Consider the following 27,915-nt stretch of genomic DNA (forward strand, 5'->3'; position numbering starts at 1 on the left):
TGGGAGCCAGGTGGCCCTGCTCTCCCCCAGACTCACTGGTGACCTTGACAGGCCCCCAAGCCTCTGGACCCTAGGGTACTTACCTGTCAAATGGGCAAGGGGAGGTAGAGTAGATGATATGCTCCTTGGTCCCTGGGAATCGATGTTGCCAGCAGGAAACCCAAGTGAGTGGGCAGAAAGACAGGAGCTGCAGGCCTGCTGGGCCCCTGCAGTGCCCTGCTTCTCCCCAGCCAGAACTGAGAAGCAGCTGGGCCTGCTGTGCCAAGCGGCATCCAGGCCTAGCCCAGTGCTGCAATGACTGCTCTCTCCAAGTACAGGACCGTTCGGCTGTCAACTGGTTGACTAAAGCCATGGCCCTCAGGAGCCTGTGAAATGCAGATTCTTGGGCCACAGCAGAGTCCGGACATGGAATTACTGGAGATGAGGCCTAGGTACCAGCAGTTATGGAGAGGAGCCAGTAGGGTATGGAGCGTGGTGGTCTCTGATTTAATCTAACCCCTCCTGCAGAAGGCAGGATGGTGAGAGCATGAGCTGGCCTGAACCCTGCAGAAGAGTTAGGAATGAAAGCCAGACACTAGGCCTCCAGGGAGCAGGGCTTTATTTGCATTCCCCAGGACAGCGCTGGGAGAGGTAGTCAGGGAGGGCCCAAGTTCACACCCTGGGGACCCCGGGCTCCTACCCCCACCCCGGGGCCCGGCTGGAGTTGGAAGGTGGCACAGGCAGCTCTGGGCGTAGATCAGTGTCTACTCCACCCCCTTCATGAACTCCAGGAACTCTGTGGAGAGAGGGGCAGACGAGGTCAGCAGTGGGGGCTGGGCAGGGCATGGGCAGCAGGGGATCCAGCGCCACCCCCACTCACCATCATAGTCAATGCGGCCGTCATTGTTCTTGTCACCGTCCTTCATGAGCTCCTCAATGTCGTCCTCTGTGATGGTCTCACCGGTAGCCTGAAGCATTATCTTCAGCTCCTCCAGGTCGATGTAGCCATCAGCATTTCTGCCAGGTGGGTGAGGAGGGCCTCAGAGCCCAGTTTGTGGGGATGGATGGGAAGAGGCAGCCCCACCATGACCCCGGGGGGGCAGGGAAGGGCCACTGGGAGATGGGGCAGCCCACTCCCTTACTGAGGCCTGAAGGGCACAAGACTATCCCCCTCTCCCCATCTCTGCTAGAGTGGGGGTCAGAGGTCAAGGGTCACACTCACTTGTCAAACATGCGGAAGAGGTCAGAAAGCTCCTCCTCAGACTTCCCTTTGCTGTCATCCTTCATGCACCGAACCATCATGACCAAGAACTCATCGAAGTCTACTGTGCCGCTGCCTGGGGGTGGGTGGCACAGCCATTTGAGAGGGATGGTCAGAATGGCTGGCACTGCCCTTGACGCCAGACCCTAGTGTTCTCATTGCATCTTTACGCCAACTCTGAGAGGCAAGTGTGGTCCTTGTGCCCATTTTATAGATGAGACAGCCAAGGCTCAGAGAGACTAAACAGCTTCTTTAAGGGCACAGAGTAACAAGTGGCAGAGCTGGGATTCAGGTTCCCAGTGAGCTGGGGGGTGCTATGGGTCTTGGGTCGGGGTTGGTGGGGGGTGCAAAGGGGCTCACCATCTTCATCCACCTCATCAATCATCTCCTGCAGCTCCTCAGGTGTGGGGTTCTGGCCCAGCATCCTCATCACTTTGCCCAGCTCCTTGGTGCTGATGCAGCCATCCTCGGCGCCCAGCACAAAGATGTCAAAGGCTGCCTTGAACTCTGTGTCCGATAGGGGAGGAAGGGGAACAAAGCGGCAGGGGCTCAGCAGCCAGGAACCCAGAAGGCCAGTTCACCTGGGCCACCTGCTAACCTACCCACTTCCCTCCAAGACCTATGAGGTCATGTGGAGGGGGACCTCCACCTCTGATCTCCAGCCTGGGGTCTTCATGCTCCCCAAGCCCCACCCTGCTGTTCCTACACATGCATATTCGGGTACTCACCATTTTTCTGCTCTTCTGTCAGCTGCTCTACCTGGAGAGAAAAAGAGGTCTCAGGACTCAGGCTCAGTCAGGCCTTAGCTGCTGTTGAGGAAACTAACCCATTCCACAGGTGGGAAGACTGAAGCCAAGAAGAGGTAGGCCATTCCCAGGTCACAGAGCAGAGGCCTCGTTCTCTCTCCCTGCCCCCAAAGCCCTGAGGTGACCCTGCTGGCCTCACTGAGGCAGGGCTCAGGGCCAGGGTGACAGGTGGGTACCCCTTCCAGGACCAAGGTGACCCTGAGTGACAATAGTTAGTGACCACTCAATGCCCTTTCAGCCCCCCTGCTGAAGCCCAAGCTGAGTGGCCTGAGAGACAGCTGTCCCTCAGGCTGGGACAATAAAAACAGTGTGGGGGTGGGCAAAGCCACCCACTGTAACCTGACCGGGGTGGCCACTGGGCTATTTTTAACGGGGGACAAAGTTAAACCTGGTGATTGTTCTGGGGACTCTGGCATGCAGGGGGTGGGGCAGCGTTATCTGGCCCCCTGGCCTGCTGGTGCCTCAGGAGCCAAAATTAGTCCCCAGCCCCGTCAGGCCTTGTATGGGCACGGGGTGGAGGGCTTCCCCCACCCCCAGCTCCATGGACTTCTGCAAGATAGGCAGGGGGGCCCCCAGAACCAGCTCTAGCCCCTCCCTGCCCAGGGGTGGGGACATACTTTCTGGGGCTGAGGGAGGGGTTCCCTTGGGGACAGCTGTCTATGTCAGATGTCCTTGTCTCTGTGGTGGGGGGAGGTCCACAACACCTCCTTCTCATGATGAAATATCATCTGAAGCCCCTTAGTGGCCCCTCCAGCCTGTACCCCTGGCTAAGCCACTGAGCCCTAAGCCTGCTAGGCCAGTTGAGAGCTGGGGCCCCAGTTCTCTGTTCCTTCTTCCCAGCTCTCCCTCCTGGTCCCTCCCTGCCTCCCTCAAACTTCAAAGCCTCTTCTCCAGCTCAGGATACCAGCTCTGCAACCCCCTCCTCATAACCCCAGCCCACCCTCCACAGCATCTTCAGCTAGCCAAGGGAGCATGTGAGAAACAGAATACAAGGGGCAGAAATGGGGGATGGGGACAGGGAAGCAGCAACAGAGCCTCAGAGGGAGAATTTGGGAGGAACAAAGAGACAGAAAGAGACTGGGAAAGGCAAAGGTCCAGAGACTAGAGACTCAAATGCAGAGATGTGGCTGAGAGACAGTGACTCGGACTACAGCGGTGTTTGGAGACAGGGGCAGACGCAATGCTAAAGCTGTGATGTCCTTCTCCACCCACCCTGACAATTCCTTCCAAACCCTAAACTCTTCACCCCTCCCGCACCCCCGAACTCTAGACCCACCGTCCCCTTGAGGGCCTGGGCTGTAAGTACCTGGGGTCCCCATCACTCCTTTGGGTTGAGCTTGCCTCCCATCCTGAGCTGAATGAGCCCCCCCGTGGACCCACCCACCCCAGCCCAGCCCCAGCCCAGCCCTCACCGCAGCCTTGTAGATGTCATCCATACTGGCGGCTCACAGGGCAGTCAGGCTGCTGGGGTTGCCAGCGGCCCTGGGCTTAAATAGCCCTGCCCGCCACATTCCCCGCCCAGCCCACCCCTGTCTGCAGTATCCTCTACTCCCTCCCCCAGCTCTGGTGATCTCACACTGGCCTGAATCCCTGTGTCCTCTGCCCAGGGCAAGGAGCAGATGAAGGGCTGCAAGGACCAGGTCTCTTTCCCTCTGTCCCCCATTCCCCCAGGGGATTCTCTAGGAAGGTTTTTTGAATGAATGAAAACACGAGCCCAGGATGAGATAGAAGCTGCAATGTAGTGGGTCCCAGGCCAGGCCCCTACACACAGCAGCTCAACTCCTACCCAACCAGGGAGGTGGGTGAGTCTCCTGGAGTGGTCGTGACTTGCTCAAGGTCTGGCTGGCTTGGCATCCCCTGCCTTAAATTAAACCTTTCTGAAGTGGGGGGCAGCAGTATGCAGGGAGAGGCTAGAAGTGTAAGGTCTTTCCAAGAGGAGACTTCAATGTCAAGCTCAGAGTATGGTGCTGTGGAACTGGTGGGGAAAGAAGGCACTGACCTACCTTAGGAGAGAGTATTCTGTTGCCCTTCTGCCAGGTGTCCCAGAGGAGCCATGCCCAAGATCTCATCTCCCTGGAGAGAGTAGTACTAGCTCTGGGCTTGACCGCACTCAACTAGTCATTCAACAAACACACCTACAGATGCCTCATGATTACTGAGTCCAAACTTGTTTTGCTCACCGCACAACAGGCCAATAAATCAGGAGACAAGGTTTTTGGGCAAGGAATAGCGACTTTATTCAGAAAGCTGGCAGACCAGGAAGATGGCAGACTAATGTCCAAGAGAACCATCTTACCCAAGTCAGAATTCAGGATCCTTTAGTATAAGAGGGGAGGGGGTATGTTGTGTTGCTGCAAACTTCTTGGTGTAGGAGTTCTTTGTTCTTGCAGCTGTCCACATGGGTCAGATCATGGTGTCCCTATTAACCTCCAACAAAACAAACGTTATTTTCTATTTTCCTATTTCTTTATAGGAATGGAAAAGTGTTAATATACTTAAAGGTCAGAGCCTTAGAATAGGCTATCCAGTTTATTTCAGGCTATAGGCAACATTATTTTACAAAAGGTGCAGAACCAGCAAGACTAAGCCTAGGAAACAGAGACAAGGTTAAAGTCAAAGGAACAGATCTAATATGGAGTCAGATTTGTTCTTTTCTATTACATCATCTGTGTAAGACTCCCGCTCCAGCTGGGTTACCACTTTCCTCCTCTAGGTCTGGGTCTTTCCCTGGGTTAGGGCTCCTTCTCTATGCCTGTGCTTCCCCTTTCCAGCGTTGTAGTTCCTGCTGCCCAACCCTCCTCCCCCATCATTTTAAGCTCTGCTAGGACACCATCTTGTGCTGGATGGCCCGCACACATCCCTTCCTTCCACCTCACCCTACAACCCTTCACCCCCTTCTTCATACAGAGCCCCCTCTTGATAACCACAGCAGCTCCTTGCCTTGCCTGCCAGGCATTGCAGGAGTCCATGTGACAGAAGAGATCTCTGAGTCTTGAAGGTTAAGAACTGGACCAGAGTTATTCTGTCCTGCTTGGGCTTTAGGCACAGCTCATACCTTTCTTCTCCAACCTTCTCGTGCCCTACAGGGAATAAGCCCAAGAGCCAGGTGAAAAGTGATTACTGTCTCTCTTTTCCGGAGAGGGATACTGAGGCCGGGTGAAGCAAGTCACTTGCTTCGGGCAGCCTAGGAGGTACCCTTCCCGGGTACCGAGTGGCAACGCCTAGAGCAATCCCCGCCTGGGACCTCAGTTTCCCCTAGGCTGCGAGGAGCGGGGCGGGTGGTGCCACGCAGGTACAGATTACGCAAGACCGGCCCGGGCGGCCTGCGCACGCGCGTTGTTCGCAGCTGCTGTCAATTAGGCGCGAGGGGCGGGGCGGGGCGGGGGCTCGAGGAGTTGGTGGGGCCAACATGGCTGCACGGCGCGCAGCGGGGGCGGGGGGCGGTGGGAGCCGGGGGGCGATGGGACGTTGACCCCGCCCCCTGCTGCTGCCAGTCTGCGCCGGGCGGCGGCAGCGGCGGAGGCGAATCCCGGAACATGGCGGCCGCGGCGCGCAGCTTCGGCCCCGAGCGGGAGGCCGAGCCGGCCAAGGAGGCGCGCGTCGTGGGCTCTGAGCTCGTGGACACATATACGGTGTGCTGGGGGCTCGGACGCCCGAACTAGGGTGGCGGCTGGAACGCGGAGTCTGCGTCGGGGGGTGGGGGGTTGGGGAGGGGGTCTGGGCCCGGGAACCGGAGGGGATAGGGTAGAGGGGCTGCGACTTGGAGGAGGGGGCCTGGGATAACAGAATCTGGGGAAGGACCCTGGGTCCCGCAGGTCTGGAAAGAGGGTCGTGGTTGGGGCCCAGGGTAGGGGCTTTGGAAGGGTACGTGTTTAGAAAAAGGCTAGGGTTGGGGAGGGTCAGGGAATAAAGAGGGTCTGCGGACGACAGAAGTCTAGATGAGGGGGAGGCCCCTCTTGATTCTCTAGCCATGGAAGGGTGTCGGCCTGGGAGGACATGACAGGGGGTCCGGGAGGAGGGGATTAAGGGGGGGTCTCTGATGGATGGAATCAGGAGAAAGGGTCAGGCCTCTGCAGGTCAAAAAGGAGAGGGGGCGGGGCCTTGATCGGGGAGGGGGAAGCTGAGGTTGCAATTGAAATTTGCTCTGTAAGGGAACGGGGGATCTGGGGCCCGGAATGCTCTGGGGATCAGATAAGAATGGGGGGCTCAGAGATAAGAACCGGGAATTGAGGCAGTCCCTTAGGGCTGAAAGTCCAAGACCCAGGAACCTTAGGGGTCTTCCTTGCTTTGGGTTGTGAGGGTGAGTTAGGGCAGCAATCTGCCCACGCACACTTCAAAGCTATGGGGGAGATAAAGAAGAGAAAAGGGGGTAAGTTTCAGATTGTTATGGAGTTAGAGGCTCTTCTGGTTCTGAATGGGGTTGAACACCAGGCCTATGGGCCTGATAGGCTGCCTGGCAGGGACTGGCCCTGGGGTAGGGGCGTCCTCAGCACCTCCTGCCTCCTGTCCTTTGTTCCCGGAGGGTGAGTAGTGGTGGGGGGCTTTGGCCCAGCCCTTGGCCCTCATCCTAACCCTCCTCCTGAGGGTCATTCCTCTGGCTCTTTCTTATTTCCTGGGCCGGAGGAGGAGGGAAGCTGCAAGGCTGGGAAGGGGGGCTGGGGGCGGATCCTGGAGCAACAGGCTGGCCCTGGGGAAATGGCTGCTCCTTCATCCAGGCTTCAGCTGAGCTGATTATTTTCTCCTCCCCTTCCCTGCGTGCTGCAGAGAGGGGCGGGGCACTAGCAGAGGGGGCCTCACCAGGTGAGGGTCGAGGTCTCTGAGCTGATGGCTGGCTGGCTGTCACCCCTGCACTGCATTCAGCTTAGGGGGTTAGCTCCAAAAAGCTCTCCTTGTTCTGCAGGGCTGATCCCCTTCTCTGAATGGGTGTGGGGGAGGTGATGATCCAGCCCATCTTGTGTCCAGTTACATGAGTTGAATATTATTAACACATCTACCTTTGATTGAACATTTTCTACATGTAAGGCCCCGTACAAAGTACTGTGCGTGCATTTATTTGATCTTAAACCTACCAGATTTTAAGATGGAGGAGCTGAGGCTCAGTGAGAACTTAGGCTCCCAATCACTTATGTAAGTGACGTACACAAACCATAGCCAGGAAATGGCAGAATCAGGTTTTGAACCCAGGTCTTCCTTGACTCCAAGGCCTGTTCCCTTCTGTTAGGGCTTGTCTATCACTGCCCTTCCATCAGCTTCCTAGTGCCTTGACTCCTGGCTCAGCAGCAGGAATCACAGCCGGGAACCAGCTGAAAGCATTAGAAAAGGACTTGCTTCCAGGATATAGTTAGGGCACCTAGGAAAAAGTTACAGTAGAGAAGCTGGTCCTGCCAAACCTGACCCTGTTTTGCCTTCTTTAGAAGGAATGGCGTTCCTTGCCTGCAGCTCAGGTTGGATTGGGCTTTGAATTACATGAAGGCTGGAGTGAAAAAACTGGAGATTCTTGCTTTGATAGCTACCTTTTCTGATCCTCACTGTTGGATAGAGCCATAGACTTGTCCCATGTGCCTGCCAGATCCAGTGCTAGGGCTGTGGAGGAAGCGGAGAGGGGGTCCTGCTGCTCAGTAAGGGTCAGGTGCAGAGGGTGGTGGGCAAGAGCAGCTTAACTGGCCTGGGGATGGGGAGGGCCTGGGTGTTCTGCAGCTATCCTTGAGGGTAGGGTGGGGCTTTCCTTGTTGCTGGCCAGCAAGGGCTGTCGATTTTCTCTTTTAGGTTTACATCATCCAGGTCACTGATGGCAGCCATGAGTGGACAGTCAAGCACCGCTACAGCGATTTCCATGATCTACATGAAAAGGTAACCCTTGATTCCTGGGGTCCTGTGTCTCAGGGCTAGGGGGATTTTAGACCAAGTTCCCATTATGCCATGCATTGGTTTTAGGGCAAAATAGTCTCTATGCCAGTTACACTAATAAGGTTTATTAATGTAACTGGCAAGAAGACTGGATCCTGGGAGTTCAGCCTTAGCGTGAGACAGTATACAAGGAGCATATTTGAACTTTGGTTTTGAAGTTGCCAGTCTTAGCTTGGATTTGAGATGCTGGGACCGTTTTCCTGAGGAGGGAAAAGGTTTGAACTTGATGCACCTGACTATACCGATTCCACAATCTGTGCTTTAACATTTGGGTGTGATTCCATTTCTTTCTTTGCTTTTGGCGAGAGCTACCTTTCTCTGGGTCATTTGCAGCATGAGAGTGTTTTAAAGATAGGCCACCGCCCTGATTGGGTTTCATCCTGGTTTGGAGAAGATGGTGATATTAGGGGCCTCGATTTAGGGTATTTTGTTGAATGTCTCCAGGTGGAGCTCCTCATCTAGAATTGAATTGCTATTTCTAGTGCTAATTGAATTGGAGATTCCAGGTGTACTCGTTTGATAACTAATCTTGTCACTACTGCCAAGAGGGGTACTTGCCTCCAGGCTGCTTGCCTTGGCCTTGCACAGCTGTAGAACCTCTTGGTCTGTGGTTCACATGCTTACGTTTCTTACAGCTTGTTGCCGAGAGGAAGATTGATAAGAGTCTGCTTCCTCCCAAAAAGATAATTGGGAAGAACTCCAGGAGCTTGGTGGAAAAGAGGGAGAAGGACCTGGAAGTCTACCTCCAGACACTCTTGGCCACCTTCCCTGATGTGGCCCCCAGAGTGCTGGCTCATTTCTTGCATTTTCACTTCTACGTAAGTATCTCTTGGGTTTTGTCCTTTGCCTGCAAGCCCATAGCCACCAGACCTCCAGGCAGCAAACCCTTGTAGACCTCAGTTTTGAGGAGAGGTGGGCTGGAGTTCAACCCTGAGGTTAGAAGATGGAGGAACATCACTTAAGGGGTTGGGTATGGACAGAGGCACAGTCATCGACAGATTTGTGTTAAATTAGACTGACTGGCTGTGGCCACGGAGAGGTTTTTCTCCACCATAGGCATTTTATTTAGCAAAAGCAGCCTGCAGGTATCTGAGCTAGGTTTCCATCCAAATGGATGGTGTTAGATTAGAAACAGCTGACGCCTGACAGAGACTGTTGTTGAGTTGTTGGTTCCTGGCTCAAGACTTAATTCAGGGATCGATCTGTGTTGACAGAATGCTGCCATCTTAGGTCATTGTCAAAGTCCAGGTGCTGAGTGAGGGTAGATGGCTTCCTCCGAGGGAAGTGTATGTCTCTGAGCAGCTCTGAACTCCCTTCTGAATGGGGGAGCAACTTACATGGGCTGCTGGTGACAGGATGAGTTGTCACACTTCAAGGAGGGAAGTTTGGCAGTGTGAAACCAAAACGTTAAAAAGCCAATTCCATTTCTGAGAATTTATTCTAAAGGAAAAAATTGGGCAACTGAGAAAAGGATATAGGTACAAAGGTAGTCAGCCCAGGATTATAACAAGATACTGAAGATAATCAAAAGCCTAACAGGAGGTGACTTAAAAGAAAAAACAAAGGGTGCAGCAGTGTACTTGGATATTATGCTGCTGGGAAAATAGTGGTGTAGTGGATTTGTTAGATGTAGGAAAACTAGTATATTTCTGTATGAAAAGAGCAGGCCAGAAAATTTTATTAAAAAGTTTGTGTGAATAGATTTTTTTCACCTTCCTTTTTTTAAGTTTTTCAGTTTTATTAGGTAGAATTGTTACAATTTGCACATACACAATATATTGCATGTAAATGCATATACACAATATACTGCCCGTATTTTTTAAAATTCACATATACATACTGTTCATTGTTTCTAAGAACATTTAGAACTTTAGCTTTTTAAACTTACATAGTTATCAAAGGAATAAAGCCAAACAAAATAAGAATTCAAAAAGATACATACATCCCTTTATTAACAGCAACATTATAATTGCCAAGATATGGAAGCATCTTGGAGTGCACATCATTAGGTGAATGGATAAAGAAGATGCAGCATATATATGTAATGGAATACAACTCACTCATTAGAAAGAAGGATATTTTGCCATTTGCAGCCCTTCATTCACTTCTTTTTCTACTTCAAAAACCAGAATTTTATAACTGGCACAAACATTTTCACTGCATCAAAAGCAACAAAATACCTAGAAATAAACTTAACCAAGGAGGTTACCTATACTCTGAAAACTAAAACATTGATGAAGGAAATTGAAGATGATACAAGGAAATGAAAATACATCTTGTGTTCTTGGATTGGAAGAATCAACATTATCAAAACGACTGTACTACCCAAAGCAATCTACAGATCCAGTGCAGCCCCTGCCAAAGTACGCACAACATTTTTCACAGAACCAGGACAAACAATTCCAAAATTTATATGGAACCATTAAAGACCCTGAACTACCAAAGCAGTGTGTTGTAGGTCTTTTGTTTGTTTGTTTTGTTCTTTTTGTTCTCTTATGTTTTGGTGACTAGAGAAGTTCCTTTAACATTTGTTGTAAAGCTGGTTTGGTGGTGCTGAATTCTTGTAGCTTTTGTTTATCTGTGAAGCTTTTGATTTCGCCATCAAATCTGAGCGAGAGTGTTGCTATATAGAGTTTTCTTGGTTGTAGGTTTTTCCCTTTCATCATTTTAAAATATATCTTGCTACTCCCTTCTGGACTGTTGTGTGAATAGGTTTACCTACGAAAATTCTAGAAGGTTGTACATCAAAATACTAGAAGTAGTTGTCTTTGGGTGGTAGATTTTTGGACAATTTACATTCAGTTGTTTTCCCTTTATGTGATGAAGATAGGAAAAAACCCACTCGCTTTTCAGGCTCGCCTTTTAGGAAGGGTTGTTCTTAATGGCCCAAACTTTTAATTTATTTATCATCATATTATTTAATTATTTTATTTTGGCTGAGGGATGGGGGAGGTAATCAAGTTTTTATATTTATTTTTGGAGAAGGTACTGGGGATTGAACCCAGGACCTCATGCATGCTAAGCATGCACTTTACCAATTGAGCTACACCCTCCCCCATTAATGGCCCAAACTTGTTTAAAAAAATAACTGTTGAGGTATTTTCTGAGTAAGACAGCTGAACCTTTCTTGAAGTGTTAGAGCGTAGAAGTCTGGTGATAGCACTAGCAGTGGGCCCCTCGGCTTGGAGGGGCCGTGTGGGGAAAGGGTGGCATTTACAGATGGGAGATATATATATATACACATATGTATGTCGGAATATATATATAGCTTTGGATTTCATTTGGCATATACCAGCAGTGTATGTGGTTAGCAGTGGTTTCCTGTTGTAGACTTTTTTTTTTTTTTTTTTACATTTTCTTTCCTTATGTGAGAAAAAAATGTCCATTCCTTATGTGAGTCTTGTGGATAAACTTAACTGGTTAGTATTTTAAGAAACGCTGTACTTTCAGAAAGCTTTGATTAGCTATTTAAGGGTAAAACTTGACGGGCAGCCCTTTGTAAGTCTTGCTTAAGACCTGGTCCTTGGAGGAGGTCTCCTGGCTGCCTCGGGTTTGCTCTGAGCATGGGAAGGCCTGGACTGCTCTTTTGAGATAGGTTTGCCTGCACCTATGGTTCTGATCTGAGGCATGCTCTACTGCTTGGAGCAGTTTGGACATCTTTGAAATTACTGTTATCAGGAGGGCTCCTGGGTTATATAAATCTAATGTTTTAAAAAAAGTGATTGACCCATCATTCAGGTAAATTAGGGTTTCTCGGCTGTGGCACTATTGACATCTTGGGCTGGACGATTGTTGTGGGGATTTTATCCTGTACATTATTAAGCAGCATGTCTGGCCTCTACTCACAAGATGCCAGGAGCACCCTCCCTCACACCCGCTACTAAGTTGTAACAACCAAAAATGTTTGCACGCACAGCCACATATCCACCTGGGGGCACACTGCACCTGAATGAGAATCACTATGCTTGATCTTCAGGTGAATTTCAACAGACAGGACCCCAGAAGGTTTGTCAGCCTTTTTTACAGGCTGGGAGCCCTTAGGGAGTGTTTCTGGTAACCTATGCCCCATCAGTGTCTTCTCTGAAACGGTTCCCAACACACTCCACCTCTTGTGGGACTGACTTTGAACAGGGTGGACCCAGGGAACCCTGTTTGGCTGAGGTGTGGATTTTTTTTTAAAAAATGAGGTGTAATTCACATACCGTAAAATTCATTCTTTTAAAGTGTGCATGTCTCTGGTTTTTAGTGTATTAACAGAGCTGTGCATCCACCACCACTGTCTAATTCCAGAACATCCATCACCTCAGAAAGGAACTGTATACCCGTCAGCAATCGCTAATGTGCTTTCCATCTTCATGGATTTGTGTATCCTGGACATTTCATAAATAATGGGATCATACAACATGTGACCTTTTGTGACTGGCTTCTTTGAGTTAGCATGGTGTTTTCAGGGTCCATTCACATTGTAGCATAAATAAGTACTTCAATCCTATGGCTGAGTAATGCTGTATTTTTAGCATATACCACCTTTTGTTTATCCGTTTATCAGTGGGTGGACATTTGTTTCCACTTTTTGGCTTTTATGAATACTGCTGCTGTGAACATTCATATATGAGTTTTGGTATGGACCTATATTTTCATTTCTGTTGGGTGTATACTAGGAATGGAATTGCTGGGTTACGTGGTAAGTCTGTTTAACTTGAAGAATTGCCACATTTTTTCCCATAGTGTCAGCACTTTACATTCCCACCAGCAATAGGTAGGTTCTCATTTCCCCACATCTTTGCCAACACTTGTTACTGCCCACTTTTTTGGTAGCCATCCTGGTGGGCAAAAAGTGGTGTCTGTTTCAGTGTGGTTTTAATTTGCATTTGGCTAATGACTACTAATACTGAGCTGCTTTTCAAATGCTTATTGAATATTTGCATATCCCCTTTGGAGAAATGTATTCAGATCCTTTGCACTTAAAGAAATTAGGTTAATTTTTTTTGTTGAGTTGTAGGAATTCTTCATATACTCTGGGTATTAGACCCTTATCAGAAGTAAGATACGTGTGTTGTCTTCATTTTCCTGATACTGTTCTTAGAAACACACAAAGTTTAGATCTTGATGAAGTTTATCTATTTTTTTCTTTTGGTTGCTTGTGTTTTTGGTGTCATATCTAAGAAACCATTGCCTAATCCAAGGTCACAGAGATTTACAACTGTGTTTCTCTTCTTAGAGTTTTTATAGTTTTAGCTCTTATATCGAGGTCCTTTTATCCCTTTTGAGTGAATTTTTGTATATGGTGTGAGATTGGGGTCCAGTTTCATTCTTCGGCAGTGTGGATTTTAATGGCAAGGAAGGAAAGCACTGCTTCTCTCCCCAGCAAGCAGCGATGGGGTGTCCCGGGCCTTTGCAGCCCTGTGTTGCAGTGAGAGGGCACACCTCTGCCCGGCCTGCTGCTGTGCTGTCTCCCTCCAGATGGTTGTGCCCTGGTACTCCTGCCCGCTCAGGGACAGACCTCATCCCAGAACCTCTAGAGCAGAGGTGTTCAAATTCAGTGAAGTGGAATCTGATGGAGAATTCTAGCATGCCGCTTTGGGTCAGAATGTCTAACAGTGGACTTGAAAGACAGGCAGAGCCAAGTTTGTCTCCAGCCCTGCTGCTGTCTGACAGTTTATTCCAAGTCAGTCATTTAACCTGTGTCCCATTCCTCTTAAGAGCTGGAGAGTGATGACCCAGGGCCCTTGAGGAGACCATGCAGTGAAGGGGAGGGGCCTAGAAGAGCGACCAGGGGCTCACCAGGTCCCAGCCAGTACCAGCTGTCCTAGTCAGCCCAGTCCAGAAAAGCGCTCACTTCTTGTCACCTGGGGCATTTGTATCATTTTCTTATTTTAAAACCAGTTGGCTAGAATAAAGGCATTTTTTGAAATTTCAAATCAGGAGGTACAGTACAACTATTACCATAGAACTGTTACCATCTTAATGGCAGCTTTAGCACCTGCAGCTAAGACAAATGCATCTGCATTTGTCTTAGCTGCAGAGTAAGGAGGCTGTAAGTGATAACAGATTTCTTTGCAACTTACAATTTTGGAGCTCTCTTCAGTCCAAGTTTAGGCTTGAATCTTTCAGTGGGGATTTTTTTACGTACAGAAGTTTTTACGCACGTTATATATCTGACTTCCGCCAGAATGCCTCATCACAGGCCTGAGATAAATGTTAAAAAAAGACCCCCAGCCCTTAGCACACACGCTTGCATATGTGTATATAAACCACCCAGTGATGTGTAGTTGAGTTCCTTGTTAATGTATTCTGTGCTTGAGCATGTGCCAGGCAGAAGCATCAGGCTGGCCTGGGGTTATTCACTGAGTAGGCTCCTGGGCTGCAGGGTGCACCTGGTTGTGGGGTTCCGTGTACACAGACGTTCTCAGTTGGAACATTAGTTGCTGAGCCACGGCCTTACCAGGTCATGGTGTGTCTGCGTGCAGCCCCACCACTGCCCAAGGCTGCACACCTGCTCGTGATCCTTGCAGTGGCTGATTGATTGGTCTGTAACGCATTTGGGGGTGGGTGTTATAGTTTTTAAGAGCAGCTAATTTTTTTAATTGAAAAATTTTTTTGAAGTATAAAAAATGGTCTTTAAAATATTTTTCTACTTCAGTTAGACATTTGTGGCACCCCGAAGCACTTCAGGTCCCTTCAGCACAGATTGGGTGGATTGTGTGGGGAGTCGTCTGTCTCCGTAGGTGACCTCTGTGTGGAATGGGCAGCAGCTTAGACGGGGGGCCCACTGAGACCCCGTGTCATCCTGACTCTGCCTACCTTTGCACACATGGCCACAGTTCAGCAGGAGCACTGAGGAGACAGTACTCTGGATTTGGGTGCTGAGGCATTTCTTTATTCCCCTCTGATTAAGAGTTCAGCCTGGGAAACTAAGTAGATAGTGTTGCCGGGGGGGGCGGACTTCCTGTGGCCCAAGAGGCAGGAAAGAAATTGTTACTTAACGTAGTTTAAATTAGATTTAGATTGCTGGGAAGTGAGAACATGTGCTCTGCTTAGCGTGAATCTTTGGCTGTTACTGTCTCTCAGCTTCTCTGTGTCTTCCGGAAATTCCAGCCCTATCTCCTTTGTGTTGACTCCAGCTGCCCGAAGGAGTGTAACTTTGAGGGTGAGGGTTGCCGGGTACTGATGGTGGGCAGGGAGCCCTTTTCCCATGTGAGACCTTCTAGGAACCCCAGTGTCAATGACACAGGGCCAGAAAGGCTGGGGATTGAGGTGGGGGCAGATCCGTAGCCCCTGGGTACCGCTCAGGAGTCTGTATGTTTCCAGGCGATTCTGACTGCAGGCAGAATGGGACAGTGCTGATGGGGAGACAGGGCTCGGTTCTTAAAAGCCTTGGTGGAGAAACAAGGGTTCAGATCATTCCAAGGTCTTACTGATCTTCAGTTCTTCACAGTAGCCAAGGGAAACATAAGCAAATTTACATTGTTGCAAGAGACTGAAGTTGAACTTGAAAGCCTCTCCTCACTAATGGGTCCTCTCCTGCTCAGATCCTGCTTTGTCCCTCTGGTGGTTCTTTGACATCTGACCCTAAGTCTTGCTGGACTCTTGAGCCCCTTAACGCTGGAGCTGTGTTTGCTTATTTTTCTCCCTTTAGCTTTTTGTTTGTGAGAGGAAGGGGGTAGTTATTCTCTTACTATATATAAACTGATGAAAGAAACACCTTTTTTCCCCCTTAATAATATAGATACTTTGAAGTACTAAAAGAAGAAACTAGGGGAATGTCTTACAATCTTGGGTTGGGGGGAGAGGTCCCAGAAGTAACAATAGAAAAGAATCACCGGTTAAACAACATAAACTTGACAAACCTCTCTGTCAGGAGAATCACTGTGAACACCGGTGAAAAGCATGCACAGACAGGAAGAAGGTATTTGTAGCATATAAACAACCTTTAAAATATCCATTATGTGTAAGAGGTAGGGAAGAGACAAACAACAGAGAAACACAGGAAGAGGACACCCTGTCTCCTGCAGCTGGGTGCCTTTCCAGGCCCGTGGACACGTGAATTGTGTGCCCTGGTGGCAGAGGTGTTCCTGTGAATTATGAAGGCAATGCAGTCTCCATCTGGACCTGTTTACGAAATGTCCTGTCGGCTGCCATCTGTTAGTTTAAATCCTTACCTGCAGGATGTGGGGCTGAGGGCCCAGGGGCCCTGCCAGCCCCACGGTTACACCATAGAAGCACTGAGGCAATCGGTTGTGTACAGAGAGGCTTCAAGGCCAAGTGCTTGGGAGTGTGGCTTTGCTAGTTTCTAGCCCTGTCACAGGGAGGAGGACAGTACCTCTCTACCTCAGTTTGCTCACCTGTGAAACAGAATTCAGAGTAATGGTTTCCTGGCCTAGGGCGTTGAGAGGATGGAGTGAGCTGTTCTGCGGGGCACAAATTAAGACCCCAGTACACTAGCTGTTAATGTAACTGCAGGCTGGTCCTTGTCATGCCACCTGCACCCCCTCACTCTGAAAGGAAATCCTTCCCGCCTCTTTAACGTGACCCTGGGCCGGGTGGTACTGCTGCAGGGCTTCAAGGGATGAGCGCAGAGGATGGTGCTGCTCCAACCTGAGGCACTTTGGGGCATGAGTGTCAGTGGAAGTGGTCGCTCTCAGGGAGGGTTGTCTCTGGGGGGCCTTTTCCTCCCCCCGTCTCAGCCTCCCAAGTAGCTGAACTGCGGACCCACGCCCCCACGCCTGGCATGGGAGGCCCTTTTTCTCGCCAGGGTGATGAGAGCCTCTTTGCCAGGAGGAACGGGACTGTCTCTCTACCACAGCCTCCTGGGAATCTCCAAGGGCCAGTTTGGGGAGCTGCTGGCTTCCCGGCCAGCCCTTGACATGGCAAAGCTTTGCAGGCCTCCCGGACCTGGAGTTCTCAGCTAGTGCCCAAGTGGCTTGGAGTTGCAGCATTCGTTTGTCCCATTCTCCTTTTGAGGAGTCATTTCAAAAGTCCATATAACTGGAAATGTTTCCTTTTCTGAGCACTTTGATTCATTTTAGGTTTGTTCTCTCCATTTTGTTGCGCTTTCTGGAGAGTTGGCATCGCACCAGCAGAGGGGTAGATAGCAGGAAATGGGCAAATCCGGTGACTGGGGGGCAGGTGGACTTTTTGACTGGGTTTTGTTTTCTCTGCAGGAGATTAATGGCATCACTGCAGCACTGGCTGAGGAGCTCTTTGAAAAAGGTATATGTCTGGGGTCCTTGAAATACTGGGTGCAAGTGGCCTGGGCCTGTTAGGTAGCCGGGGGCCCAGGGTGGCACGGAAGTCCCATCAGTTGCTCTTTGCCAAGTGAGTCCCAGCCAGGGCCCATCTCCCTGGGGTAGCCCAAATCCCGGCACCTGGTCCACAGCCAAGCCTGCCCTCTGACCTGCTCTGCAGGCCTGAGGAGTTACGTCCTTCACCTTAGGACTCCTGGCTCCCTGTTCGGGGGCTAACTCCAGGCTCCGGATCTGTTGCTGAGCCTTATGGTGGGGTTCTGGAAGGTGGGTGGCATGCCCTTTCGCACTGGGTTTGTCCTTACCTGAAATGGTTCGGATGGCAAACAGAAGCCGACTGTGGGTTCCGGTGCTGCCAGAGCACAGTAGCAGTAGCTAACATGTAATGAGTGCTTGTGGTATCGCCTTGTGTTCGCATCTTACTGCCTCCCCTCAGGAGGTGCAGACAAGGACACTGAGGATGAGAGACCCAGTTACCTTCTTGAGGGTGGAAAGGAGCAGAATGAGGACCAAATGCTAGATTCTGTCTGGCTCAGAACCCCCTCTGCTCTCAGGCCCTGCACTGTGCTGGCACCTGAGGCCTCACCTAACCTCAAGACGTCTGCATCTGGGAGGTTCCAGTATGGGCCCATTCCCCACAGTGCTGCCTGCATCAGCTTTCTCCTGGCCCAGTGCCTCAGATTGTAACTCCATCTCATCTCAGGGAGGCTCCCCAGCTGCAAATTCCTGATGCCCTTCCCTCTGTAATCATGTGTTTTGGGTCAATCCAGTGCCCAGTGAGCTAAGGAGGAGCTGCTCCTGGTGCTCAAGACCATGACTTCATCCTGACGCTGTGCACATAATGGGTGCTGGCCAAGTGCTTGTTCACTGTTGGCCAGGAGGGCCGATGTCCTGGCCACACAACAGAGCTGGGGCTCAGTGCTCACCCCTTGGGTGTGGCTTTTGCAGGTGAACAGCTCCTGGGGGCTGGCGAGGTCTTTGCCATCCGGCCCCTGCAGCTCTATGCAGTCACCGAGCAGCTGCAGCAGGGAAAGCCCACATGCGCCAGTGGGGATGCCAAGACTGACCTGGGACACATCCTGGACTTCACCTGTCGCCTTAAGTACCTTAAGGTAAAGCTGGGGCAACTCAGTCACGGGCACGCAGCTCCTCAGCTGGCAGTGTGTGTAAAGGAGACTGGTGCGGGCCCTGAGGGAAGGCAGGCTGCATCTGGTGATCTTGGTGCTGTGCTTCTGGCTGTGAGCACTAGGGGGCAGTCATAACCCAATGTCCCTTTGCCTTAAACCTCGACTTGAGCCTGCTTGTTGGCCGTGGAAGCCATGATTGGGAGCACATGCCCAGTCTGTCTCACATAGCTGAGCAAAGCTTCGAGTGAGGTTTGGTAGCTGCTATAGTACTGCTCTGTGAACATGGCTGGAAAGAGTTGCAGCAGCCCTAATTGAAGCCATTTATTTGGCTGCAGGTTTCTGGCACAGAAGGACCTTTTGGGACCAGCAACATTCAGGAGCAGCTCCTGCCTTTCGATCTGTCAATATTCAAGTCTCTTCACCAGGTGGAGGTGAGGCCCAGGGCTCCTGGAATGCCGGCAGGGCTGAGCCCTGTGGGGGATGGTCTTGCTTCTGACCATCCTATCTGTATCTTGGAAGTGTTCCTGATGTTGGGGGGCAGGGTGTCGGGATTTAATCGTAAGGCACGGTTGCTTTTGTGTTTGTCAGTACATGGCAGGTTCTGTTTGGTAAGTCAGGCCCATCTGAAGGCAGAGAAAGAGGGGCTTCTGCTCTTGGCTGGTCTGTGTGGCCTGCCCCCTGCAGCATTTGGACAGGATGGAGCAACAGCACTGGCTTCTTCTGGGCGAGTTGAAGTGCTAGGAAGCCATCCTGAGGGTCAGGCAGAGCCAATTTCAAATCTGTGTCTTCCAAGGCAGACAGCCAAGGATGTGGAGGATTCTCTGTGCTTTGGTGTGCCTATACCGAATAAATACTTTGTAGCACTCACTACTAAACTTCTGGGTTCACAGTACCAGTTTTGTTACCATTTTTTAAACAAGAGGAAACTCAGTAGTGAATAATAAGAAATGTTTTAAAGCATTGATTTCTCGAGCATGGCTTTTGTGTTCAGCACTGTGCCTGGTGTCTGACATACACTCCTTGATGGAATCTTCTCAACAGCCATGTGAAGTGGGCACTTTTATTCCCGTTTTACAGTTGAGGAAGCTGAGGCTGAGGGAGGTAAGGAAGTTTGGCCAGGATTATACAGCTAATGAGGGAGAAGCTGGTGTCTGAATTCAGCCAAGTCTGACTCTGTAGCACTCTGGACCTCGAGGACCCTTTCCCTTGATGGGATTTGTGCCTTGACCAGGGCAGGCGAGTGGCGACTGGGTAGTCAGAGGAGTGGCTGGGTAGGCTGAAGCTCCACTGGTTGGGGTCTGCGGGTGTGTGGTTGGAGGGAGGGTGCTTTGGCCCCTCCCTCCTCCTGCAGGTCTGCCGAGGCCAGTGAAGTTGCAGAGGCCCTGCGCTCACCAGCTCTTGGTGTCCCTGGCCCTCACTCTGTCCACCTGCCAAGCCACAAGCAGCCTTTCAGAGAAAATGGAGTTCATGGTTCATAGGCTTACAAGCTGCTTCAGCGAATGTTTAGCTAGCACTAAAAATTGGGGAAAAGACCTAGGGTTTGAGTCACCACCTGCCTCAAAGGATTCAAGGTCACCAATGGCTGTGCTCCTTTTGTGCGTGGGTGGTGAACACCCACTTCCTGGGACTTGTGGTGGAGCGACGACACTGTAGCTGCTCCTTGTTCCAGATAAGCCACTGTGATGCCAAGCACATCCGGGGGCTGGTCGCGTCGAAGCCCACCTTAGCCACGATGAGCGTCCGCTTCTCAGCAACCTCCATGAAGGTAAGCCCCACCTGTTACCCACTTGGGGCACTGTCTCAGGGACAGGGTCCTGCGCCGCAGTCCCTGCACCGAGGATGGAGTCAACACTGCTGTCTGTCAGCAGCCAGAGGCTAGACTTGCCCTTGGGGGCCGTGTGGGACCTCCCAGTGCTTGATAGTCCCTGAGATGTGTTAGGCCATGTCTTCATCAAAAGTCAACAGTATTAACAAATTTTTAAGGAACTGGGTAACCTCCCCACCCCTCAAAAAGTCACTGGTTTTTGATAAAATTATTTAGCAGTGGCAAGTGGCAGAATGTTTATTAGGTGAATTGACAGAAATGTTTCTCTAAATATAAAACGCCTTGGCTTAGCGCGTGCTTGTACCTTGTGCTCAGCGGACTTGGAGGAGACAGGCGGGCATGTGTATACTGGGCCCTGTTTGTGTGTGAGCAGCAGAAGCATGCAGACTGAGACTGCACGTTTCTTCTATATTTACCCTTCTATGGGTTGCATCTTAGTAATGTTAAATTCTTCTGCAGATGTGGAGAAACCATAGTGGTACTTATAGTTCTTACAGTGTCTGATCAGGATTGGGGTTGGGTGAAAGGTCTGTGTCCTGAGGGTACTGCATGAACGAAGGCAGCTTGTGTCAGGCAGCCTTGCCCCTCTCGCAGGGGTTCCCTGCCACTTGTCTCAAGGAGCCCAAGAAGATCCATTGAGAGAGGAGAGGTCTTGTCAAAGGGCATCAAAAGTCAAATGAGGAAGCCTGCCTCCCTGCCCTTGGATGGTGCCCCTGTGCTCCGAGCTGCTCCCCTGTCTCAGCACTGCTGGATTTAGCTCGTGAAGTAATGGTTAAAGGGCCTGCTGTCTGCCATGGGGGCCACAATGCCAGCTTGTAAAGCACAGTTGTCTGGAAACACTGCAAATTCTGACCTTCAGCCTCCGAGATTTAAGCCAGAAAAGACATCACCATATAACAAAGGGCTCTTGTGGGCTGGAAAAGCATTTGCCTCTCAAGTAGAGCTGGAACATATTCCAAGTGGCTGTTATGTTGCTAAGCTCTTCAGTTATTTCACAATCGTTTCAAGGCATATGAACCAAAACCTCCTTTTAATGCAAGTTCATTTCCACATACTAAATATGCTCCAGCCCTTCCTGAAATTTTGCAATGATTGTGTTCCCAGTGAGTGTTGCATGACGGCCTGCATGTGGTGCTCACCAGATGTTCTTACACAGGAAGTCCTCGTTCCTGAAGCCTCGGAATTTGATGAGTGGGAGCCAGCAGGCGCGGCCCTGGAGGGCCCTGTGACGGCCGTCATCCCCACGTGGCAGGCGCTGACCGCTCTAGACTTGAGCCACAACAGCATCTCAGAGATCGACGAGTCCGTGGTACGTCCTTCAGGGCCTGACTAGACCCTTGGGTTGGGTATTTAACCTTCTCAAAGGACCACCGAAAACTTGTATCCAGTGCTCTGTGCATTGCCTGCCATTTCTCAAAAGTGGACTTCAAAATGGGATTCTTTAAACTGAGGTGTGCGTAGAACCAAATGAAGCATATTCTTTGCACGTACATTTGATAGAACAGAAACACTGTATAAGTGATGAAGTTTATTCCCGAGGAGTAGAGCAGAAAGCTCATTCTGTAGGTTCCAGATGTGCCCATAAAAGAATGACATCCAGATGGTATTTGGGCAGTAAGAATGTGATGCCTGTATTTGTGCCTCTCCATGGGGTGGGTAGATTTGGAGGGGGACATACTTCCTTCTCTGTCTGGGACCTTGCTGCTTGTCATTTTTACAAGCCAAGTGTTCCATAAAAATGGTGGGTCATGCTCAGCACTGGAGCCCCTGTGTGTTCCTGAGGACGTGCCGCTGGTAGGCACTGGGAGGTGTCACATCAGGGGCCCTGTGAAGACGGCCAGCTCAGGAGTCCATGGTCAGGAGAAGGCATCCCAGGGTGTCTGTCCACTGTGTGCAGGGGCCACGTAGGGTCCCACCTCCTAGGGTAACGTCAGGTGTTGTATTTTCTTTCACAAGAAACTGATTCCAAAGATTGAGTTCCTGGACCTGAGTCACAATGGAGTGCAGGTCGTGGACAATCTGCAGGTAATTAATGTCTTGGGAGACGATCACCGCCTGCAGGCTTCTCACAAGGTCCAGTTCTCCTGAGATTCAGGAGGCTGATGCAGCCTTGGGAGTTTGGCCATACTCTGGGGTTTCTCTCACGGGTGCTCAAAAGGGGTCTGGGTGCACCAGAGGTTTATAAAGACAGGTGCTACTGCTGTCCTTTTAGGGTCCCCACGATGCTGTGAGCATTTTTTGATCTAGTTCCCAAGAACTAGAAAAGATGTATAAATACCATTGAATGTGATGAAGATGATGTGCCTCCATCATGGGGGTGACAGCCTTGCTTTCAAAGCCTGCACCTACCCTGTGGGCCATGCTGCCCCTGCAGGGGTGCCCCTGAGCAGTGCCAGGAAGAAGGGTTTCCATTGCAGATCACTGTCAAAGGAGCCGACCTGTGGAACTGGTCGTTTGAGGTTGGAAGGCCCCTTTCTTTGGAGCCTTGATGTGAACTACTTTACCCTGTTCTCAATGCTGCTGCAGCACCTGTACAACCTCGTGCACCTGGACCTGTCCTACAACAAGCTCTCCTCCTTGGAAGGAGTTCACACCAAACTGGGGAACATCAAGACCCTGAACCTGGCGGGCAACCTCCTGGAGAGTCTGAGTGGCCTGCACAAGCTCTACTCTCTGGTCAACCTGGATCTTAGCAACAACAGAATCGAACAGGTGAGCTGCAGCCCAGGAGGGTCTCGGGGTTCTGGAGTGGCTGTGCCTGGGTGTTTGTCGCTTTAGAGAGAACGATAGGCTTTCTTTCACTGGCCATCAAGCATGTTGTCATGTTGCTGAAGTGTTAAAAGAAGGGATGGGGGGAATGGGACCCGTGCCTTGCAGATGGAGGAGGTCAGGAGCATTGGCAGCCTCCCGTGTCTGGAGCACGTGGCTCTGCTGAACAACCCCCTGAGCATCATCCCTGACTACCGGACCAAGGTGCTGGCTCAGTTCGGAGAGCGAGCCTCCGAGGTAAGCTCCTGGTGGTGGTGTCCGCTTCAGAAGTCCCTGCTGACCCTGAGGGGCCTTGCAGTTCTGGGATATCCTCTGCCTCCCCCGGAGAAGACTCCCTCGCTTCTCTCCTTGGGGGCCGCTGGCTGCCGTAGTTCCCCAGCAGGTTTACCTTATGTCACCTTTGTCAGAGCTTCAGGCCAGGGCGCTTCCCACAAACCAACAGGCGCAGCCTGAGTGTGGAGGGGCCGTCTTCAACTCGCCAAAAAGTAATGTGTATTTAGGCAAAGGTCAGAAGTAAGGTATTTAAAATAATCACGTTTCCTGGACAACTTCCAGACATAAAGTCTAACTACAAACCTGAAGGGCTTGCCCACCTTGGCCAGTGTCGCCCAGCCAGTATCTACTGCCTGCTGAGTGGTCTCCTGCCGCCCCAGCAGTTCCTCTTCCAGCTTCCTCTGTCTCCTCAGCTTCCAGCAGGCCCCTCTCCAGCTCTCCCTCAATTCCTGTCCGGAAGATACCTGGAAGTCTGTTTTCGTCCTTCCACACCCTTCCCCCAACCCCCATCTCCTTTCTTCCGCCCGAAGTGCCCTTTTCTCCACACTGTCACCAAGACAGTATCCACAAGATGTCTCGGTCCTCCCTCCGCAGCTCTGCTCCAGGCCCTTAGGACCTTCCCTCGTTCGACTACACTGCCACCCACCCAATGCCTGCCAGCCCACAGCTCCCTCATATTTGCAGTTGGGGTCCCTACCCCCCCCCACGTACTTCCCATGCCTTTGCCCCCCAGTTTCCCAGCCCAGAAAACCTATCCTTGCTCTTTACAGATCTGGATTCTGCCATGATTGGGGGCTTAGTTCAAGGCACCACCTTCCTCCACTCCCAGCCATCTGAGGGCCTTCTCAGAGGACCCTTCCCTCTGCCTTCCCTTCTTGGAGAGGGACTCCCAGAGATGGGCTTGACAGTGTGGGACCTGCCTGGGCCACACCAAGGAGCTCCTAGGTCACTTCCATCGGTGACAAGAAGCTCGGAGCCTCCTTTGTCCTTACAGGGCAGGGCCCACTCCTCACTGGGATGCCTGCCTTTCTCTTGGCTGGCCCCTAAACCAATAGCCATTTTCTGGACACTGTAGGTCTGTCTGGACAACATAGCAACCACAGAGAAGGAGCTGGACACAGTGGAAGTGCTAAAAGCAATTCAGAAAGCCAAGGAGGTCAAGTCCAAACTAAGCAACCCAGAGAAGAAGGTGGGTCTCTGTGTGGGAGGGAGGCGGGAGCATGGGCAGTGAGGAGCCAGCCAAGAAAGGAGCTGGCTCACCATGGAGCTGGACTGGGGGAGGACTCGACCACAGAGTCCGGGCTGCACCCCTCCCAGGCTGCGTGCCCTTGACAGGTCATGCCCTTCTCATCTGTGAGATGGGGGTGGTGGTGAGACCTGTTGCATGGGGCTGCTAAGGGTTAGTCGAGACCACCTTCCTTGTCACTGTTTGTGAGAACTCCTCACATCTCTGGCTCTGTTCTTCTGGATCTTTCTCCTCTACCCCGCTGATACGAGCACTCCTCCTCAGGTCAGTGAGGATCCCCGGCTCTCTGCTGCCCCCTGCATCAGACCCAGCGGCTCCCCCACCACTGTGGCTCCCACCTCTGCCTCCTTGCCCCAGCCCATCCTCTCCAACCAAGGTAATCGTGTGTGTACCTTACTGCCTAGCAAAGCTGCACATGCCCTGCCTGGGCCCCCCACTGGGCTGGGGTTGGCGGGAGATGCTGGCACCTGCTCCCTACAGGCTTCGGATACGGGGAGGACGTGGTGCTGTCTGCATGCCAGCCCCTCTTGGGGTGGCAGATGGATGGGGGTGCCTGGCTTGATTCCTGTTGTTCACTTAGTGAAGAATCCCGGTTGCTCTGACACCCATGTCCAGTTCCTCTAGGAGACCACGGGGTGTGCTCTCTGAACAGGCTCAGGGCTGCTGGCCCCTAAAGACCCCACTCCCCACAGGCAGTATGGGCAGACAGGCTCCTTGTTAATGGGAAGCCAGGCCTTGTTACTTCCCTAAGTTGGGCGCCCCAATCCCTCATCGCTGTGGCCAGTGTGGTGTGACCCAACACCAAACACTGTTGGTGGGGCCGAGATGGGCTGTATGTGGACCCATCGAAGACCAATCCCTTTCACCCACCCACTGTCTTAGCGTTTTCAAAGGGCTTTCACCTCTGAACCCAGGCATCCTCGGAGATGAGTGAGTGAAGCAGGTCCCATGAGTGTCTGCTGGCCCGGCCCCCACGGAAGAGGGGAGGGTGTGCCGTCCCGAGTGGAGCCGAGGCTCGGGACACACAGGAAAGAACGCCGCCCGCCCGGGCTCCTGGAGACGGAGAACTTGGTGTGAGGTCTTGGGAAAACAGTTTGACCCTATGTTTCAAGAGCCAGAAAAACGTTCCCACCCCTTGACCCGGTAACCCCACTGGTGGGGATTTTATCTTAACAGGATAAGAACGGGGAAGGGGGAGGTGAAATGCTCACTGCAGCACTATTTATGCTAGCAAAACATGGGATGTGGCGAACATCGGAGAGAGAGGGGAATTGAGCTGTGGTCCGAAATACACTGCAGCCATCACGTCAGAGAGAGGGAGACTGGGTAAGAAGGGAGAAGTGCTTGGTTAAGTCAGAGAGCCCGCTGCAGGGCAGCCGCCAAGGTTACCACCGTGAGACGTGAGCGAGCATTCCTGAGAGTGGAGGGGACGTTAGTGCCGGGGTTGCTGTCCATCCTCTTTTGTAACACTCTTGACTGAGCAATTTTGGTTTTTTTTTTTTTTTTTTTTTTTTTTTTTACGTATAGCAGGAAGGGGTTTGTATCATTGCAAAGATGCTTCCCTAACCCTGTCTCCTGCCACCTTGAGCTGCTGGTCACAGCACTGGGGGCCTATGGGGAACCATGTGACTAGGCTCTGGGGACAGGGAGACATGGCAGGTATCCTCGGGGACCATCCGGTCTCAGTCAGCGTTTGTGGAGTCAAATAATGAGTGAGTGCATGAGTGAACGAGGGAGCCGCGGGCAGTGAGTGAGGCATCTGCCCCTGAGGCCACAGCTGGAGGCTACACCCCCTTTGGTGGCGAAGCCCCTGTACCAGCCAGGCCCAGGCCTCAGCCCCCTTCCTCACTGCCTCCGCTCCTAGGGACATGCTATGGCGTGGCTCCCTAGTCTGCCCCCATTCCCACTACTGGACATTGAGACATTGTCTCCAGATTTGCACCTCTTATAAATAAAACTGCAGTGGATGTCTCTGTGTGCACATCTCTTTCCTTTTTGTGAGAAACAACAAAGGTTGGGCCCCTGTCTGAGAACTCTGCTGTCCCTGTCCCATCCTCTGGCCCTTTCTGACCACTTGTTTGTACAAACCACAATCCAGGAAGGAAGCAGAAAGACTGTCCCTGTCCACATTTCCTCAGCTCCAAACAGGGCTTGGGTGGGTAGTGGCAGGAAAATGTTGCCTTTTCTTGCTAATGTGGAGGAATCCACAGATGTTTGAATGTGCTACTGGGTCTTGCCTGGATGGGCAAGGGTTTCTCCCTGGGGGGAGCAGTTTTGCTCCCAGCCTGATGCTGTAGAAGTGAACATACTTGTGAATAAACTGGGCCCTCAGGGGCCTGCCTGGAGGGGGCGCTGTCCAGTCAGCACCAGGCCTGCGGTCATCTCAGGAGCTGGTAGCCAGCTTGTTGAAGCCATGGACAGTTATGCCCAACAGGGGCTGATGTGCAAAGACCAGCTGACTCTCCAGCCAGGTTCAAGGGCTGAGAGGATGCTGTCGAGAAGTGGTTAGCAGCAGGCACCCAGGCTCGGTCACCTGAGTTTGTGTCCCAGCTTCCCTGGCCTCATTCCCTGAAGCAACTTGCTGCTTCCCGAAGCTCTGTTTTCTCCAGCCTACTTCATCGATTCTGAGATGCACATATTTCCCCTTTGTGACTTCTCTGAAATTGAAATGCATCTTTCAGTCAGTGGCATCTCATAGCTGCAGTCAGCCAGCTGGTATTCGTGAGAGTTGTATGAAAACCTTCAGTGGACACCTGCTGAGATCAGGATGGTGCCACCTCTGCACATCTTAGATTTGATGAACTGTGGTAAATAATGGGAGGCATGCGTGAGCTCACTCTGGGGAGGCGCTCGGTACTACTCCTGGCTCATCAGACGTGGTCAGGAAGGGCTGTCCTCCCTGCATCCTTACTGGAGGGTTTCCAGATGACCGGGACAGAGACCCTGAGGAACTTGGGGCTTCTTGGGATGACGAGCTGTACGCCTAACGGAGAACGGGGCAGAATGATTTGGGGCATTTGTGAACGGGAGAGGTCCGTCTCGAGCAGAGAGGGCTTTGCAGTGGAGGTGGTGTGTGAGGTGAATCTTGGAGGATGGTAGGGTCTGAGTGTGTGAGGGAGGAGCGGGTGGACTGCAGGAGAGAACAGCATGCTTCATGACTGGCTGAGAGCCTGCTGCCCGTCCTGCCTGGGCACAGCCCCTGCTGCTGCGCCCTGGGGTGTGACTGGGCCTGGGCCGTCTGCCTGCCTAGCCCATGGGCAGAGGACTTGGGCTGCGTGAGTGTCCTGTCCCTGGGCAGTGGCTGAGCTGGGCAAGGGTCTGTGACCTCTGGGGCTCTGAGTTCTCTGAGTCATTTCTTGGGCCATGGTGACTGGTAGTGAAGCCAAGCTTTGGAGGCAAGCCCTGGTCTTCTCCAGATTTCTGGGAAACTAGGGGTTGACGCCCAGCGTTCATCCAGCCAGCAGCATTTAAGGTTAA

The 27,915-nt window shown here is 51.6% G+C and overlaps 2 protein-coding genes across 4 annotated transcripts in view; one reads left to right on the forward strand and one right to left on the reverse strand.

Annotated features, from left to right (window-relative positions):
- Nucleotides 1-586: 586 nt before the first annotated feature.
- On the reverse strand, nucleotides 587-3,544 carry TNNC1 (troponin C1, slow skeletal and cardiac type). The gene is made up of 6 exons (XM_006196388.4): nucleotides 3,459-3,544; nucleotides 1,969-1,999; nucleotides 1,601-1,747; nucleotides 1,202-1,316; nucleotides 860-996; nucleotides 587-775 (listed from the first exon to the last, which is right to left on the reverse strand). The coding sequence occupies exons 1-6, from the start codon at nucleotides 3,480-3,482 to the stop codon at nucleotides 744-746; spliced, it is 486 nt and encodes a 161-aa protein (XP_006196450.1). The 5' UTR covers nucleotides 3,483-3,544; the 3' UTR covers nucleotides 587-743.
- Nucleotides 3,545-5,437: 1,893 nt separating this feature from the next.
- The window catches only part of NISCH (nischarin), a 32,872-nt gene continuing 10,394 nt past the window's right edge, over nucleotides 5,438-27,915 (forward strand). For 2 of the 3 annotated variants that reach the window (XM_072941463.1, XM_072941464.1), the window contains exons 1-13: nucleotides 5,438-5,678; nucleotides 7,813-7,896; nucleotides 8,589-8,771; nucleotides 17,118-17,166; nucleotides 18,147-18,310; nucleotides 18,661-18,756; nucleotides 19,995-20,090; nucleotides 21,307-21,459; nucleotides 22,107-22,175; nucleotides 22,677-22,862; nucleotides 23,028-23,156; nucleotides 24,268-24,381; nucleotides 24,703-24,814. In XM_072941463.1, coding sequence (XP_072797564.1) covers nucleotides 5,583-5,678; nucleotides 7,813-7,896; nucleotides 8,589-8,771; nucleotides 17,118-17,166; nucleotides 18,147-18,310; nucleotides 18,661-18,756; nucleotides 19,995-20,090; nucleotides 21,307-21,459; nucleotides 22,107-22,175; nucleotides 22,677-22,862; nucleotides 23,028-23,156; nucleotides 24,268-24,381; nucleotides 24,703-24,814 — 1,531 coding nt within the window. In that variant the 5' untranslated portion in view covers nucleotides 5,438-5,582. Of the gene's footprint in view, nucleotides 5,679-7,812; nucleotides 7,897-8,588; nucleotides 8,772-17,117; nucleotides 17,167-18,146; nucleotides 18,311-18,660; nucleotides 18,757-19,994; nucleotides 20,091-21,306; nucleotides 21,460-22,106; nucleotides 22,176-22,676; nucleotides 22,863-23,027; nucleotides 23,157-24,267; nucleotides 24,382-24,702; nucleotides 24,815-25,352; nucleotides 26,410-27,915 lie in introns of those variants that run through there. The other variant, XM_072941465.1, reaches the window with a different exon arrangement.

Source organism: Vicugna pacos, chromosome 17 (assembly GCF_048564905.1).
Source record: "Vicugna pacos chromosome 17, VicPac4, whole genome shotgun sequence".
NCBI lineage: Eukaryota > Metazoa > Chordata > Mammalia > Artiodactyla > Camelidae > Vicugna > Vicugna pacos.

What these genes read in the sequence shown, in the direction of transcription:
- TNNC1 (XM_006196388.4), bottom strand. Translation starts at nt 3,482, where the DNA reads ATGGATGACATCTACAAGGCTGCG. An exon ending in ATGACATCTACAAGGCTGCG is followed by an intron (nt 2,000 to 3,458) that starts GTGAGGGCTGGG and finishes TTTTCTCTCCAG; the next exon opens with GTAGAGCAGCTGACAGAAGA. An exon ending in GACAGAAGAGCAGAAAAATG is followed by an intron (nt 1,748 to 1,968) that starts GTGAGTACCCGA and finishes TATCGGACACAG; the next exon opens with AGTTCAAGGCAGCCTTTGAC.